Source organism: Oryzias latipes, chromosome 12 (assembly GCF_053564925.1).
Source record: "Oryzias latipes strain Hd-rR chromosome 12, Olatipes_Hd-rR_3.1".
NCBI lineage: Eukaryota > Metazoa > Chordata > Actinopteri > Beloniformes > Adrianichthyidae > Oryzias > Oryzias latipes.
The window spans coordinates 30,451,631-30,470,091 of NC_136248.1; the positions used below are offsets into that span (position 1 = coordinate 30,451,631).

The following is an 18,461-nucleotide window of genomic DNA, read 5'->3' on the forward strand; positions in this document are numbered from 1 at the left end:
TTGACACCAGAAGAGTTGAAACTATTAAAGTGAAGTTTAAAATTCTTCATAAAGAATCAGAAAATCTCTGTGTGAATGTGTGAGTATCAGAAGAATAGTATTAGCATGATACTTTTAGCAGAGTACTACGAGTGGACTACATTCAGCATAGGAAAGAAATTTTCAGCAGGATACTGTCAGCCAAATATTTAATAATCCACATATTTTCAGCAGAGTATCTTTAACAGAATACTTCCAGTAGGATACTTAATGTAGAGTTCTTTAAGTACTGAGAGTACTGAGAGTACACAAACTGCAACTACTCATGAAAATATTTGACATCACAGAAAAATTCTGGATCAGCACTGAAATCTTTAATTGCAGCGGGAGTCATTTTTACATGTGAAGCCTTAGATGAAGCAAAAGTTCAGCGTTTTCCCTCCAAAGGTCAAAGGTTTCGAAAGATTTCTGCTTAAAAACGTAAAACGAAACAGATTTTTGGTTAAAAAACAAAACAAAAAATGAAAAGAACGAAGGGTTCCTTTCTTAATATTTCATAATATGAGGAATCTGCTGCAGAAGATAAACAAAAGCTGCTCAGAATGTGGTTTAAAAAAACAGAATTATCAGTCTGCATTACAATTTGATGAATAAATTAGTCATAAAATACAATAAGAAATTGGAGAAAATCAACACTCCAGTTAACATTAGAACTCCGTTACTCCTTGTCATCCTAAAAATCAAACTGGATCCTTATCTTAGTTTTTTTTGTTGATGTTTGTGGACATTCTCCCCTCATTTCTGTTTTAGTCAGAATTCCGATTTTCCAGTTTCCAAATTTTTTCTTCAGTTTTCTTTAAGGTTCCTTCTGTTCTCAGTGGGTTCCTTCAGTAAAGGCCGCGTCAAACAGTCACCATGTACATTATGCCTAGTTTCCATGTATGAAATTTTGTTTTTTCGTGATCCAATACGAAATACGTCATTCATAAGTGTTTTTTGCGTTGGGCGATGTGGGCAGACATCCATCGAGGGTTTCGTCCGACGGATCTTCACGTGAATTCGGTCTTGAGCTGTTCGAAATTTGAAACGGTTGAGAATTACGCAGTTTATGCAAATTTTATGTCATCTGTGTAACGGCTAATGGCCGACAAAATGTGCACTATAAAAAATGAACGCATACCACCATTAACCCCCTTATACCATGGTCACTTAGAAGAGAAACAAACATTCAACCAGTTTTTAGTCCTTTATTCTTGTATCTTTCCGGTTTAGATGTTTTTTTTAAATAAAAACCTGACTATTTGTTATGTTGTCACTGCTAACCCCGCACCGACCTAACCTGCAGCGGGAAAGGAAATGGATATATATATATATATATATATATATATATATATATATATATATATATATATATATATATATATGTATTATTATGCCAATTTCAAGAAATCTTAAATATAAAAAGAGAGGTTGAAATTCATTAAAAGGTTTATGGGAAGCTGAGACAGATCAGCTAAACAAAAGTAAGCCCAGTCGACAAAGGTTAGCTAAGCTACAGAGGTGAGCTTAGCTAACTTTTGTTAGCTAAGCTAACAGAGGTTTTATTTTCTGTTTTTTTTTTTAACCAATGCATTTTATAATTTATTTAATGAGCTTGATAAATATGTGTACATTCTTTGTTGCTTTGACTACAATGCTTGAACTAAAGTAATCAAATCCAATCCAATACGCTGATGATCATGATTTGCTAAATAAAGCATCAGTTCAGAGAGAAAGTTCATCTCTTACCGCTTGTTCTTGTCCAGACGATGAAGCTAAAGTTTGTTTTAAAGAAGCCAGCGCAGTGATACAGAAGATTTAAGCTATGTGACCGGAACTACTTTTTTAGGTATGCATTATCAGGATTTAATGCACACCCAGCAGCCAATCAGAATAGAGTATTCACCTAAACCATGGTATAAACGCAATTATTACGTAAATCGTACACGATTGTGCGTGATTTTTGGGAGATGCATACCAAAATTGGACTATCCACGACCGTTCCACGTTTGTCTAACAGACTTTTCACGCATGAACCACAGATGTATAACTTTTATATCGCATATACGGCACACATATCACATTCAAAATACGTAATTGACACACAAATTACTAATGAATGAATTTCATTTAAACAGCACAATAATCACATCGTTCAGGTTCTACGTGAATTTACGTGCTCTTTGTGATTTTTTTTTCATTTTTCTGTGGTTTTAACGTGGTTCATTCATGACACATCTGTGAAAATTTCCAAATTTCAGCGTTTTCCACGTAGATTCACGTACGACCACATTTTAATCCGTACAATATGTACAAAAATGTACGTCATGGCTGTTTGGCACGGCCTTAAGAAGAAAATGTGACTTGACTTTGTGAGGAACTTTCATGAAGGAACATTTGGGACTCATCTTTTTGGGGCACAAACATCCGACAGGAAGTTAAAACTCAGTTTGATTCAACTTTACTATTTAGCAAACACAAAATACTGAAAGAAATCCAGAAAATCAGCTCAAATATTTTTCTTGGAGTGATAAAACTTCAACACTGCATCCATTTTTGAGACGATTTGTGCTCAAAATAAGTTTAGAAGTTTTGCGAGTGTGCTTTTATTTTGAAACTTTCCTTCTGCTCCACCATCATGTTTTTCTTCATTTCCCTTCAAAAGAAGAAAATACTTTCAAATGTTTGAAGATCTTCAGATAAGCAACTTTCAAAAATGCACAAATCCAGCATTTCTACTTCAAAGCAGCACACAAAAACAAACCTGTTTCCTCGTCATTAAAATACTTTGCAGCAACTTCCGATCATCATCAACAGAAACTTATGGATATAAAATAAAAACAATTAAAAATACAATTTAAATGAAGTGGATGGATTATAAAAATGTCAAATCAGTTCAAATTTACGACAGAGTATGAATGCCGCCATGACAAAAGAAAAATGAACAAACAAATATGAGAGAATAAAGTTGTAAAATTATTATTCAAATCATGTCATTTTAAGGAAACCTTTAAGGTCATTTATAAGGAAAAAGTCGGACTTTTCCAACTAAATGTCTTGTTTAGTTTGTGTAGCAAACAATTCAGAGAAATCATCAAACTGCTCAAAAATCTCGAGAAATCTGATTTACTATTTTGTAAATTCACAGTTTAAATTTTAATTTATTTTACAAAAAGAACTTTCACCTTTTTTTCTTGTAAAACTATGATTTAAAAATAAAAAAATGATATATTTTAAATTTGTAAGATTTTGATTTCTCTCTCGTAATTTTAAGTTTTGTTTTCTCAAAATGTTACAACTATATTCTCATAAGATTTTATATTTTTACCTTTTTTTTAAATTTATGACAATTTATTTATTATTTTAATCTCATTATATTTAAACTTTATTCTTGAAGAATTTTGCCTTTTTTTAATCATAATTTTACGCTTTTATTCTCAGTAATGTTTTTACATTTTCTAACTTTTACTCTTTTTTTAAAAAATTGTATTTATCTATATAGCGCCTTAAAATGACTGCAGTCAAACAAGGTGCCTTACATTGAAAACCCAAGTTTTAGGATTTTTTTACAACTTTATTCTCTTTAAATTTCGACTTTTTTTTTTTACAATAAAAAATAAAGAGTTTTCCCTTAATTTGATTATTTTTTTCTGACTTTATTTTCATGAATGTATTGTTGTTTTCTTTTATGGTGGCCCTAACAAAATTGAGAAAAAACTGAAGAATACAGATTTTTTTTCTTCTCGAAACTAAAACTAAATCATAAAAAAGTAAAAAAAAAAAATATTTTTTCCCCCCGCAGAAATACTCTTTTAGATTTTATAAATAAGTCAATCTCTGAGGGTTTCTTCACAAAAATATCATGTTTGCCTTTTTTTCTGCATGAAGCTGCACACTCTGAACAATGCGGATGATGGACGCGTCGTCTGACCGACATTTTTACATCATTTCATCCCACAAATGTGTAGCTTCCACACAAGTGGAAGGATTTTTTTAAAGACCCTTTAAACGGTTTTAGTCCGGGTCAAATCCTTCTCTGTCCTTCAACATTTCACGTGAAAAACCTTTTCTCTCCAGAACATCGTCAGAACACCATCTGTTCCCTGGAGGGGGCGGAGCTTGAGCCGCGGCGGCGGTGGTCACAGGTGCTGCAGAGCCTCCTGCGCCTGCTCCGTGTACACGTCGTCCTTCCACAAGCTGAAGCTGGAGTGAAGCTGGCCGCTCTGCTGCGAGCTGCGCCGCTTATCGCGTGAGAAGAAGCTAAACCTGCAGAGAAGAAAGGCGGGCAGACGTTCTTCTTACAAACTTTTACAGCAGCATTTTAGAAACAAACGCTTAGAAACCACACAGACTTCGGTTTAGCCACGAAAAATCTGATCAAAGAAATCCTGTGGACACGCCTTAAAGGTTACTTTGCTGTAAATGTTCTTTTTCAGGGAAAGTTTTGTCCTTTTGTCACAGCGAACAATTCACAGCTTAAAATCAACCTTTGACCCCTAACCTCAAGCTCAAAACACGCTCACTGCAGAGGACGGCCAGGATGTTTCTGTCGGATTAGCATGAGCGCTTTTAGCTCTCCAGCATGTGAGCTTGTTTTTTTTGTCTTTTCTTGTTTGCGGCCATCGTGTTAGCTTGTTTTTATTTGTTTGCAGCGCACATGTTAGCTTGTTTTTTTTGCAGCCAACACGTTAGCTTGTTATATTTGTTTGTAGCTTACGTGTAAGCTTGTTTTTTTTTCTTTTTTCTTGTTTGCAGCTAATGTGTTTGCTTGTTTTGTTTTTTAGTAGCTAACGTGTTAGCTTGTTTTTTTTGCAGCTAACATGTTAGCTTGGTTATTTTTTGTTTCTTTTGCAGCTAATGCGCTCGCTTGTTTTTTTCTATGTTTGCAGCCAATATGTTAGCTTGATATTTTGTTTGTAGTTAACGTGTTAGCTTGTTTTTTTGTAGTTATTTTTGTCTTTAGCTAACGTGTTAACTTGTTTTTTGTTAACGCTATTGTGTTAGCTTGTGTTTTTTTGTGTGCAATCAACACGTTAGCTTGTTATTTTTGTTTGTAGCTAACGTGTTAGCTTGTTTTTTTATGTATGAAGCGTGCGCTGACTAAAAGCAAACCGTCACCAGAAGCCAGCTCTGAGCAGGAGCGTGCGCAGACGTGCAGCCAGGACTTACAGGCGTTTGATCCCTGACTCCTGTGGTGGAGAGGAGCGCGAGCGATTCCTCAGTTCAGGGGAGGGAGACGGAGAGGGAGTCACGATCTCCTCCTCTGCTTCATCACTGCAAAGACAAAAAGAAACTTGGCTCAGACTATCACCTGGAAAACAACAGGAACCGTGTGATGAAGGGGTTTGAAGCCAATCCTTTACATTTTTGATTTCCACCATCTTAACAGGATATGACATCACTGAACCTCTTGAAAAATGAGTAGGAAGGCGGCAAAGCTGACTGTTATTAACACAGGGAACTGAATGCAGGTTAGTTCCACATGTAACCTGTAGATGGCGTCTTAGTCAGACAAACGGACTCAGTGTTATCTTCTGAGGAGGTTCCATTTAACGCCTGACAAAAATGTACATTTCATGAATATGAGCATTAATAACATCATTGAGATTAGGTTAGAATGATTGATTGACAGATGGTCGTGGAACCATATTCCAGGTGAGTGTATTGCACCTGTTTGCCCATTTTTGGAAAGGTCAAGTTTTGACCACAGAGCTAAAAAAGTGGTTCTAAAAGAACCCAAACAAACCAAAAGGTCCATTTGTGGATGAATGCTCACCTGTTCACTTAGACCACGCCTCCATTTGACCAGATTTAAAACGAAACAATGGGGTTTAGACAAAAAAATATATTTGACAAAAAAGTGGAAAAACCTTCGTGAACTGGCCGTAAATGGGTTTATTGATTTAGTAGAACTAGATGGTTTCACATTTCAGTGAAAGGAGACTTAATCCTGTGTGTAAAGACTCTGACCTGACTCGGCTCCAAAGAATTTGGTTTTCAAAAGAGCTTCATTACGGAAGTAGACAAAAATGATAAACGGAGGACAAATATGACATATTTAGAAAAATCTGGAATCTTTTTCAAATCAATGCTGACTGTGCTCTTTAGATCCATAACAACATTTTTTTTAATTGTTAAAAAGAGTTTCTGAACAAAAGAAAGGTTGTGGTTTTTGCAGAGGAGAGCTCGGAGAAGGGAAAGAGGCGGACCTTTGACATCCAGTCGCCGTTAAATGAGGAAAAAAACATGCCGATCTTCACCTTTTGTAGTACGTCAGCTCCTCCTGCAGCAGGAAAACTTTGGCCTTCAGCTCGTTCCTCTCGTGGAGGACGTCCCTCAGCTCCTGCAGGGTGAAGCGGGGTCTGTTGGGGTCCCTCAGGTCCAGGCCTCCAGAGTCCTCCTCGCACAGCGCCTCCTGCAGGGAGAACAGCGCCAGCAATCAACAAACAGGAGGAGGCGGTGAGGAAGGGTGGAGGGGGAGAAGGTGGAGGATACCTGGGTGAAATATTGGAACACAGCAGGCATGTCTTCACCGCACATCGCCTCCTGGTGGCACATGTCCAAACTACAGGTCAGGCATGGCTGTTTTGTTCCAATACAGACTCCCTTCTTTTATTTGGAACTTTTTTAGTCATTTTTTAACTCAAAACACAACGATGCTTGTTAGTGGAAAAACCCCACAAACACACATTTCTCTGGAGAAAAAAATGTTCCTTCCAACGGAAATCCTTCATTTCTGGGAAACAAAGCGGCGAACACAGGAAGTGAGACAATAAAAGTTTCTGCAGAGAAATAATCAGCTTTTAGCAAACACATATTACATTTATATATAAAGTAAAAGAGCCACCAGCTACAATAAATGCTATAAATCTTAGTTTATGAATGTGTGAAACCTGGGAATCTTCTTTCTCTTTCGGCTTTTCCCATCAGGGGTCGCCACAGCGAATCATCCTTTTCCACCTCACTCTATCATGAACATCTTCTACCCTAACGTTAGCCAACTTCATGTCCTCTGTTAAGACATCCATGTATCTCCTCTTTGGCCGTCCTCTTACCTTCCGGCCAGGCAGCTCCATCTCCAACATCCTTCTACCAATATATCCACTATCCCTCCTCTGAACATGTCCAAACCATCTCAGTCTGGCTTCTCTGACTTTGTCGCTAACACAGGCAACATGAGCCGTCCCTCTGATGTACTCGTTCCTTATCCTGTCTAACCTGGTCACTCCTAAGGAGAACCTCAACATCTTCATCTCCGCTACCTCCATCTCAGCCTCTTGTCTCTGTCTCACTGCTACCGTCTCTAACCCATAGAGCAGAGCTGGTCTCACCACTGTCTTGTACACCTTTCCTTTGAGTCTTGCTGGCACTCTTCTGTCACACAACACTCCTGACACTTTCCTCCAACCGCTCCAACCTGCCTGCACTCGCCTCTTCACCTCTTTTCCACAATCCCCATCACACTGAACTGTTGACCCCAAGTACTTAAACTCCTGCACCTTCTTCACCTCAGTCCCCTGTAACCTAACGCTTCTACCTTGATCCCTCTCGTTCAGACACATGTATTCTGTCTTACTACGACTGACCTTCATACCTCTTCTTTCCAGAGCAAACCTCCACCTCTCTAGCTGTTCCTCCACCTGCTCTCTACTCTCACTGCAAATTACAATGTCATCCGCAAACATCATTGTCCAGGGAGATTCCTGTCTTACCTCGTCTGTCAGCCTGTCCATCAGCATAGCAAACAAAAAAGGACTCAAAGCTGATCCTTGGTGTAGTCCCACTTCCACCTTGAACTCCTCTGTCTGACCTACAGCACATCTCACCACCGTCATACTTCTCTCATACATGTCCTGAACTACTCTGACATACTTCTCTGCCACTCCAGACGACCTCATACAGTACCACAGCTCCTCCCTCGGCACCCTGTCATACGCCTTCTCTAAATCTACGAACACACAATGCAGCTCCTTCTGACCTTCTCTGTACTTTTCCATCAACATTCTCAAAGCAAAAATGGCATCAGTGGTGCTCTTACGGGGCATGAAACCATACTGCTGCTCACAAATCTCCACCTTCTTCCTAAGCCTGGCTTCCACTACTCTTTCCCACAGCTTCATTGTGTGGCTCATCAACTTTATTCCTCTATAGTTGCTGCAGTTATGCGTGTCACCCTTGTTCTTAAAGATCGGAACCAGAACGCTTCTCCTCCATTCCTCAGGCATCTTCTCACTCTCTAAAATCCTATTGAACAACCTCGTTAGAAATTCCACTGCTGTCTCTCCTAAGCACTTCCATACCTCCACAGGTACGTCATCAGGACCAACGGCCTTTCCGCTCTTCATCCTTTTCAGAGCCTTCCTAACCTCATCCTTTCCAATCTCTGCTACTTCCTGCTCCACAACAACCACATCTTCCTCCCTTCTTTCCCTGTCATTTTCCACGTTCATCAGTTCCTCAAAATACTCCTTCCATCTTTTCTGTACACTCTCCTGGGTTGTTAGCACCTTTCCATCTCTGTCCTTAATCACCCTTATCTGTTGCACGTCCTCCCCATGTCTGTCTCTTTGTCTGGCTAGCCTGTACAAGTCCTTCTCTCCTTCCTTTGTGTCTAACCTGTCATATAGCTCATCATAAGCCTTCTGTTTGGCCTTTGCCACCTCTCTCTTCACTTTACGCTGCGCTTCCTTGTACTCCTGTCTACCTTCCTCAGTCCTTTCTACATCCCACTTCCTTTTAGCCAACCTCTTCCTCTGGACGCATTCCTGTACTTCCTCATTCCACCACCAAGTCTCTTTACCGTCTTTCCTCTTTCCAGATGACACACCTAGCACCTTCCTACCTGTTTCCCTGATAATCTCTGCTGTAGTTTCCCAGTCCTCTGGAAGCTCATCCTGACCACCCAGGACCTGCCTCAACTTCTGCCTAAATTCCTCACAAGTTTCTTCATTCTGTAGCTTCCACCACTTGGTCTTCTTTTCTGTTTTCCCTCTCTTCTTCTTCCTGACCTCCAGAGTCATCTTACACACCACCATGCGGTGCTGTCTGGCTACACTCTCTCCTACTACCACTTTGCAGTCATTAACCTCTCTCAAATGACCTCGTCTACATAGGATGTAGTCCACCTGAGTACTCCTACCTCCACTTCTGTATGTCACTCTATGTTCCTCTCTCTTCTGGAAGTAAGTGTTGACTACAGCCATTTCCATCCTCTTCGCAAAGTCCACCACCATCTGTCCCTCCAGATTCCTTTCCTTCACACCAAACCTGCCCATCACCTCCTCATCACCTCTGTTGCCCTCACCAACATGCCCATTAAAGTCTGCTCCAATAACAACTCTCTCTCCTCTGGGAAAACTCTCTATGACCTCATCCAACTCACTCCAGAATCTCTCCTTCACTTCTAACTCACAGCCAACCTGTGGCGCATACCCACTGACTACATTCACCATCACCCCTTCAATTTCTAACTTTAGGCTCATCATCCTGTCTGAGACTCTTTTCACCTCTAGAACACTGTTTACAAACTCCCCCTTCAGAATCACTCCTACCCCGTTTCTCTTCCTATCAACACCATGATAGAACAGTTTGTATCCTCCTCCAATACTACGTGCCTTGCTGCCCTTCCACCTTGTCTCCTGCACACACAGTACATCTACCTTCCTTCTCTCCATCATGTCTGCCAGCTCTCTGCCTTTCCCTGTCATTGTGCCAACGTTAAGAGTCCCTATTCTCAAACCTATGTTCCTGCCTTTTCCCTTCTCTCTCTGGCCACGGACCCTTCTGCCTCCCCTCTTTCTTCCACCAACAGTAGTCAAATTTCCACCGACACCCTGTAGGTTAACAGCATCGGTGGCGGTCGTTGTTAACCCGGGCCTCGACCGATCCGGTATGTCTAAAGTGTTGTGGATGATTCGCATGGTTATTTTGGCAATTTTTTACGCCGGATGCCCTTCCTGACGCAACACAGAAGTTACTGGCTTGCAACCCCTGTGGCTAGATTGTGTGAAACCTGGGAATAATTCAGCTTTATTTCTGCCGAACGCACTATATAGGGGTTAGGGTGGGAATTCCGATATAACCTACAATTCCAAAATCAGGTGACCTGGAAATTTCCCAGAAGTCTCTGCAAAAAACCAGTGTGCATCGATGCTCACTAGATCGGCGAATATAGACCACAATGCATTGCATCTGATCAATTTTAGCCAAAAATGTTTTATGTCATTTTTTAAATAAACCATCAACCTCAATGACGTCATATCCGCCGTTTAAAAGAAAGAAAGAAAAAAGTAGTGAGCATGGTGTCTGAATTGCTTTTAAAATTCAGGGCACTTTATTGACCCGCACTATATATTTTTTTAGTAGTTAGGGGTTAAGGGCAGGAGTTCTGACAGGGGAAATGTCTATAAAATTAATATATTTAAATATCTTTAGATGTGAGTGTATCACATGCAGTTTGACTGTATTTTTTTATTATTACTTACAAATAAAATATGCTATAAAAAGCTTTAAAAAAATCCAATGGAGCAGAAGTTTGGTTGCAGAATAATTTTCCCTTTAAAATAAAGCAGACATGGGATGAGCGCCCCCTGGTGGCTGGTTGCAGAACGGACATTTCACCCAAACAAAAGATAGATAATCGGGAACTAAACTTCACCAAAACGCAGCAGATTCCATAAGAAATTGATGTTTGCTGTCTGTTTATTCCAGTATTTAAATGTTAAATGTCACAATTGTTATTTTTAGGATTTAGTCAATCATTTAAAAAAAACTTTTCAGCTTTAGTCCATAAACTTTTTTGCTTTCCTCTCTAATCTGTCAAGTTTATTGTCAGAATTTTAAATTAAAATGTTATCACAAAACCCTGAAATGGCTGTGAAACAGGATTGGGCTGACAGGGAGTGAATCATCAGCCAAAATTGTCAAATTCCTTTCCTTTTTCTCTCTCTCAGTAAAATCAAAGAATCCTCGCCTTCATCCTGGCTTTCAACTATGGCTGAAATGAGGAACTAATGAGCTCAGGTTGGTTCTGCCTTTCACACTTAAACCAGTTTCACGCAGTATTTCAGTTTCAGTTTCCATCTGAGTTGCTTTGAGTTTCATGATTCATGATTGTGAAGCACAAACTCCAGAGCTGTTAGGTGCAGACGGACGTCTGCAGCTGCAGTCGAGGAGAACAACCTGCTGCAGATTCGGTTAGTCCTGCAAACGTCATGCAAAACCGCCTCTGCCGGCTTGTCACAGCATCACACAGGCAAAGTCAGGCTTGAACTTCGGCATTACCCAGAAAAACACTGCTTCGTCCTCTGCCTCCTCATCCTCATGAACCTCAGAACTGAGGGAGCCTGACCGGACCTGCGGGGTCGGGTCAGACCCAGCGGGCGTCCATTTAGACGGGTCGGGCCATCGCGACCCACCCTGAGCAGCTTGACCACACTGGTGGAGTGAAAACACTTCATTTCAGCTTCACCCACGATGTCACTTCCTTCCGAAGCTTTTATTTTGAAAGGCTCAATTCAGAGGAACGTTTCAAACTGAGTTCTGGAAACATAAATAAATAATAAATAAAAAAACGGCCGAATCTGAACTTAAATTCATTGATCTGCAACACGGAAGTTGAAACGAAATATTGAAATATTTGAAAAAAGAAAATCCTGGTTTTGTTTAGGCAAAATCAGATTGTGAGGAAAATCTGAGCCTAATGCTCAACCGATGAAAATCAGTTAATTTAAAGACTTTCAAGCACATAAATCCGGGTTTTAATAACAGAAAACTTTGTTTGTTTTTTAAAAAGCCGAAAACCCTGGAATGAAATAAGAACATTCAAAGAAATTAATTTTAAAAATGTTTAGAGCACAGAAACATTTCAGAACTGAACAGCAAATTAAAAAATGTGTCGTGTTGAACGTCACCACTAGAGGGCACCGCTAGAACCTATTTTTGTACAAAAATCTGAGGTTTTAGATTGAGAGAGCATCATCTTGTCACGTGACGTCCTTTAAATACGTTTTATGTCATCAATAGTATAATTAATTATAAAATTAACGTGTTAGAAAATGAAACGATGATCCAAAAACATTTGGTTTAAGTGGCCTCTGCTCTGTTTTCTACACTCAAAACCTTTGGGCTCTTCTCTCCAACAGCCGTTTTACCTCGGCAGGGGACGGCGGCTGTGGTGGAGCGTTCCCAGAGTCCCCTGCGGGCGGCCCTCCCTGAAGTCGCTCCCGTAATCGCGCCACTTCCTGCCGCAGAGCGCACACTTCCTGCGCCTGGGCCTGAGCGGCGGCCTCCAGCTCTACCTTCTGGCCGATGAGCGCCTTCCCTTGAGCCTCCACCACCGAGGTCTTGTGCCGCAGGTCGTGGTTGATTTTCATGAGGCGGGACTGCTGCTGCTGCAGCTGCAGAGACAGAGGGGAAAATCTGCTTCAGAAACGATCCTCACGGAGCAGAAAAGCACAGATTTATTTATTTTATGTCTTTTATAATAAATAAAACAAGAATTTGATGTTTTGAATCATTTACAGTTATTACTAATAATAAAAAATGCTGCTTTAAACTTAAAGATCACATCAGAGTAACCACTTTTTCATAAAATCTCAAACTGTAATACATGAAAACGGCCACAGGGGGGCAGCTCAGTACACAGCAAAATTGGTTGCTGAAAGTCGTTCGTCACTCTTGTTTAGAGAATATCGCCACTTGTCTGAATTATCCAGACACTCAAAAGTATGTTTTGGGTTTTTCTGGGTCACAAAAATCTGTTTTTCATGATATTTAAAAGTTTAGCGACATTTTAAACACTTTTTTTTAATTCTGTCAAAAAAAACTTTCCACAGAGCTTCCTCTTCAGCCAGAAACTGTTTTAACAAGAGCAGCTCTGCTGTAAAAACCTACTTCTGTTGTAAAACGTAACTCGATAAAAAGACTACAGCGTCTTGGTGTCATTAGACCAATCAGAAGGGACCAGGCCTCCATGTGGGCGGGGCATCACCCTGAACTATCCTTGTTGGAGTCGAGCCGAAAGAAAAGGATCAATGTGATTTTTCTGGAAAAGTACAAACAATTAAGCTGAAGTGAAATATCTCAAATTAAGATAAGATGTTCCACCATGATGTGACGAAAAAGAGGCTTTTATTTTCTAAGCTGGAGCGGCGGTTCCGCCGGTTTCCTGTGCTTACGGCCTCCACGTCCTCGTTCTTCAGCGTCAGCTCGCGGTCTTTGGCTCGGATCTCGTCCCTCTGCTTGTCCACCACCTCCTTCAGCTTCACCATCACCTGCTTCTCCCTCTCCGTCATACCTGGGGAAGCGCAGGCGGAGGAGTGAGATGGAGAAACAACGCAGACGCGTCTGCGTCCTGCAGGTGGCCTGAGGGACTGAGGCGGCTCTGTCTGCGGCGGATCTGTGGCTCCTCTGTGAGCCGCTGCAGCACAGAGAAGCTCTTTGTCAGATTTCAACCACATTCTCTTCACATGTAGCGACGTTTCTGAACACACTCCTGCAGAAACGTTGAGGAGATTTCTGGAAAATCCTGTGTAGTGTCGTCAAACATTTATGTTTTTAGGAGCTTTTTATTCCTGACTGGAGCGTCGGAGCGCGCGTTCTCACCCTCGTGCCTCTGCAGGTCCTCCTCGTTCATGGTGTCATTGATGGACATGTTGGAGAGGAGGGCTTTGTTCTCCTCCTGCAGCTGAGCGATCTGGGAGAGCAGATCCTGAGCTTCTCCTCGCCACACGTCCTCCACCCGCTCCAGCTCCTGCAGTCACAAAGCATCCATCAGCTCCACCTGCACGACGGCCTTCATGTGAGTACTTCTGACAAAAACGGAAAAAACGTCCTTTTATTGAAGATTCAAAGGTTCACTGCAACCCTCTGTTATTTAAGCTTCAGCACATTTATATTTATTCTTGTTATTTAGGTTCTTCCTCCATCAACAGAGGAACCAGATGTTCAAAGATGTTCGTGGAGCTCAGAGAAAAGATGAAGAAAAAAGGTGAAAAAGTCGGAATAGGTTTCTTCCGTCTGAACTTTCTCCTGACGGTCAAAAGAAACCGAACATTTCCAGAAACGCTGATGAAGAAAAACATCAAAAACGACCGTTAATAAGAGCACAAATCAAAGTTGAGCTTTTAAGTGTTTTATAATGTTCATTCCTCACAAAAAACAACCTCAAAGTGTTTTTTGGATCCATTCATCTCTGAGTAGTCCTCTAAAAACCTGCTCTCTGAGCACCAGCCCCTCCCAATCCACCGAAATGACATTGTGATGTCACAGAGTGAGGACCCGCCCCTTCCAGGAAGAGTCTGCACTGCCAGCCCCGCCCTCAGGCTAAAACACACACGCCCACTTTCTCCGTGGAGCTAGCGGTGATCGGCCAAAATGCTTTCCTTTTTATATTAACAATTCGCACATCCGTCTTTGTAAAAGTTCGGATGTTGTTTGTTTTTGTGGACGAAACGCAGACGAAACGAGGCCGACACTAGGATGACATGATGAAATGGGCGGCACCCACAAGGAGCGAAAGTCGTCTTACTTCCTGGTAGGAAAATGAGCTGTGGAAACGACTAATATTTAATTTTCAGAAATAGTTCTATAGTGTGCCAAATGTACTAAATGACCATAAATGATGGATAAAGTTTACGCTGAAAGGCTTGTAATAGCAGGATTTATGGCCTTTTATTTTATGACAATTATTTATGGAGCTGCTGTTTCTGATGATGAGAACTTGCAGAATTTGTAAAAAAAAAAAAAATGTAAATACAATTTTTCTACTGACATATTCAAACACAATGCATTGTGGTCTACAATTGCCAAGCTTGGATGCCCTCCAGTATAGAGCACCAAGTAGTGAGTAGTGAGGGGATTCGGAGCCTCCTTAGTGATTGGTCCAAGTTCGTTTCTATGGCAACCACTCCCACCAATCAGAAGGGGGCTTGTTGGAAGGCCACACCCCCACAACTTGAAGGCGAGCCACGAGAAAACAGCTGAAATGTTTCAAATATTGGGTGGGCAGCAGGCTCCACCTACTTTGAATTGAGACGTCCGATTGGTCCGTTTATAACGAACTACAGCAAGAATATGAAGAACAAACAGGGGATTATCAAGATCAATAAAGTGAGCAGACATGGTTCTTCTGATGCAGTAACAGCGGTTCAGTTCTCTACAGAAGTCGATGGGGTTTTGGATTATTGGAGCCACTTCCTGTTTGGAACGCCATGGGGGGGCGGGGTCACTCAGCCCAGGTCTCATTTACAGTGTTTTCAGGTCAGAGTTCAAAGCTTTGATGCTGACAGTAAAGTGTGGAATCATTAAAGTCAGGAAATCAGGAAACATTTACAGACATGTATGGAGGGAAGAGACCGCTGGACCTGAAAGAGTCACCAACGCCAACCTTTTACGACGTTTTCCACAGTTTCTATAAAAACGTTCCACACGGGGTTGAGGGTTCGACACTGACCTGAAGCTGCTCCCATGAAAGCCTCAGACATAGGAAAATGTTTTAAAAAGCCCCACTTTAACTGAATATAACACTCTATGGAAGAAAAATCTTTTTATTTTAAACAGGAAGTATGTTTTTTTTTCAAAGCAAACGTGTCTTTTTGATCCTTCATTGATGTTTAACCTGCAGAAGCCGTCCACGCCATGACTCGGCGTTAAAGGAACTTCTGCTCCGCCTCTCAGGACCCGTGGGACGTTCCTCCCCTTCCTGCTGACATCGTTGGTGAGAAATTCCCCGGCAGCTCAGAGTTTCCTCTCACGGCGGTCACGAGTGACCCGGTCACGAGAGGCTGACCTCTGAAGCTGTTTATAGCTGTGGGCGTCGGCCCGCCGACCCGCCCGCCACATCCACAAACAACCAAGATCGGATTTGGAGCCGTGAAAATCTGACTGATTCTGCTGTGATCCACTTAATAAAAAAGGGTGAAAAGTTTTCATTCATTCTTTTTAGGGAAAACAGGAAATGATACGTTTCCTTCAAAATAAAAGTCTGTGAATCTTCACAAAAACAGATGTTCGCTCCAGACATCAAGAATGGGGGTTTATGTTTGTAAAACAACTGCCTTATTTTAATTATTATTATTATTTTTTTTATTCATCTTTGGCTTTTTAAAATCCCATCATGGTCTGCTGGTAGTTTCTGATTTAGATCAGAAACTCTGTCGAGTTTGTGACGGTTTTGTTTTTTTCACAGAAACAAAAAATATTTAATCCCATTAAAATTCAAGACGGATCTTAAGACACATTCCACATAAATAAGGCTGCAGTTTTTCTGACTTCAATTTAAAAGTCAATTTGTAATAATATTTCATTTTAAACATTTTCCTTAAAATAAACAATAAAGGTGCAACTTCTGTTTGGAACTCTACAGACGTTTATATCTAGTTTTACTAATTAAATAGAGAGTTGGAAGAAATCCTCTCAAAATTTATGTTGTTTGTTTTTTTAATGTCAACAATCTTTGTAAATTACTGTAAAAGAATGAATGAACGAATGAATATTTCCTGAGGCTTTGTTCGTTTGTGGCCCCGCCCCCTGGCATTCCAAACAGGAAGTGGCTCCAGAAACCCAAAATCTCACAGATTCTATAGAGATACAAACAGCTGTTACTCAGTCATTCTATTTTGTAAACATCTTCTGGATAATCCTCTTTTTTTTTCTTTTTTTTGTAGTTCAAGTTCAAAACTGACCAATCAGATGCCTCAATTAAAGTAGGAGGAGCCTGCTGGCTTCCAACATTCGAAACATTTAATTGACAGTTTTTGTGTAGCCTGGTTTCGAGTGTTAGGGGTGTGGCCTTCCAACAAGCTCACTCCTCATTGGCCAGAGTCGTTGCCATAGAGACATTGAAAAGCCAAGCTTTAACACACTGCAAACATGAACCGGACTACGTATGAATTCCCTCGCCTACTAGTAACCAAAAAACTCTCTTGTGCTCTGGATTTTAAAAGCGATTCAAACGCCACACTCGCTGATTTTGTTTTTAAACGGCAATTTGGTTGCCTGAAATAACAACCTAACAAATACGAGCATTTTACGACGACTATTTATGAATCCACGTCTTCTGATGATGAAAATGTGAATGATTTATTTACAAAAAAAAATTTCGCGCAAAAATTGCTCCAATGCAATGCATTGTGGTCTATATTCGCCGATCTAGTTAGTGAGCATCGCCACAGACTGGTTTTTCGCAGAGGATTCTGGGAAATTTTAGGGCACTGGATTTGGAATTGTGGATTCGGACAGCACACAAAATGAGGAACGCCCAACATGGAGCGCCATTCGGACACAGCATCGTGTAGGCGGGGCGTGGCAAAGGATATAGCTTTATTGGCTCCACCCACATGCCAATCAAACAAAAACACGCCCCACATAATGCAAAAATTTGAGCTCTAATAAAATTTAAACAGCAGAATTTTTTAATGTTTTGGATGTGGTCGGGGTTAGAGATCTGGAGGTTGGATTTTCCACAATGACGTCAGCTTGTGACGTCAAAATCAGTGAAGCTTGTTTTCATCGACTTAAAGTTCTGCATAAAAACTTCACAGACTGCATCATTAACTCCATAGTGTGCTTCCTTTAACATCTCCGGCTGGAGTGGAGGTGGACTCGTGCGCGTGCGCGCGCGTTGCGTTCAGGTGCGTCCTGACCTGTCGGTGCCGCTTCTCCTTCTCCAGCCGCTCCAGCCGCTCCATCCGCAGCCGGTCCAGCTCCAGCCGCAGCTCCTCGGTCTCCGGACTCATTCTGCGGCTCACCATCACCTCCAGGATCTCCAGAACCCGAACCACTTTGGGCATCAGGCGGGACAGAGCCTCGCAGCCGTACTGGTCTATGATCCGCTCGAACTCCTGACCCACCACCGCGGCCATGTCGTACACGTCCATCACCGTCAGGTCAGCCACGTTCTTCTCCAGGGCCGAGCCGGCGTCCTCCATCATGTCGGGATGTTGTGGCCCTCCCCGGCGCTCCCGTCGCCACAGAAAACTTCCTCCCGACTCGAAACCAGCCGAGCCGCTAAGTTAATCTCTGCGGCCGAAGAGTCACAAACTGGGTCCAGATTGACCCGGCACGCGGCGGAAAACACTAAACTGAGCGCGCGCCCGCCATTCGCGCCGCAGAGCAGGCTTCACTTCGATTTCTTATTTCAGGTATAAATCGGCGGTGACCCATCGCTGTCCCACCACAGGCTCTTCCAGCAGCGGTCACCATGCTGGAGACTTCCGGCGACGGCCTTTTCACAATAAAACCCTTCTGGGAAAAATAAATGTATAAACGCTAATGCTATCTTTAACGTTTAAAACCCCACTCCGGCGCATTTTTTCCCCTGATGTCGGTGGACATAAATAAAGAAAATTTATCTTGAAATAGCATTTTCTAAATATAGTTTTTCGCATTGTTATGAATCAGGAGCAGGCATGAAAATGGGGGTTTGCAAGAGGTTGTGTTTG

The 18,461-nt window shown here is 41.5% G+C and overlaps 1 protein-coding gene and 1 long non-coding RNA gene across 11 annotated transcripts; one reads left to right on the forward strand and one right to left on the reverse strand.

Moving 5' to 3' along the window:
• Positions 1-331: 331 nt before the first annotated feature.
• On the reverse strand, positions 332-18,232 carry rilpl1 (Rab interacting lysosomal protein-like 1). 10 transcript variants are annotated; one of them, XM_023960818.2, is made up of 9 exons: positions 17,664-18,231; positions 13,624-13,771; positions 13,197-13,315; positions 12,171-12,416; positions 11,302-11,454; positions 6,514-6,564; positions 6,279-6,433; positions 5,188-5,292; positions 332-4,284 (listed from the first exon to the last, which is right to left on the reverse strand). In XM_023960818.2, exons 1-9 carry the CDS (start codon positions 17,949-17,951, stop codon positions 4,158-4,160), a joined length of 1,392 nt encoding a protein of 463 aa, XP_023816586.1. In that variant the 5' UTR covers positions 17,952-18,231; the 3' UTR covers positions 332-4,157. The 10 variants fall into 10 exon arrangements, 8 of the variants coding, with proteins under 8 accessions (XP_023816586.1, XP_078812188.1, XP_023816588.1 ...); XM_078956062.1 differs by having other exon boundaries at positions 13,197-13,438; XM_023960820.2 differs by lacking the exon at positions 11,302-11,454.
• Positions 13,686-15,774, forward strand: LOC110016025 (uncharacterized). Its single transcript, XR_002291283.2, has 3 exons — positions 13,686-13,819; positions 13,934-14,008; positions 15,644-15,774. It is a non-coding gene; the product is annotated as an uncharacterized LOC110016025 (long non-coding RNA).
• Positions 18,233-18,461: the final 229 nt, after the last annotated feature.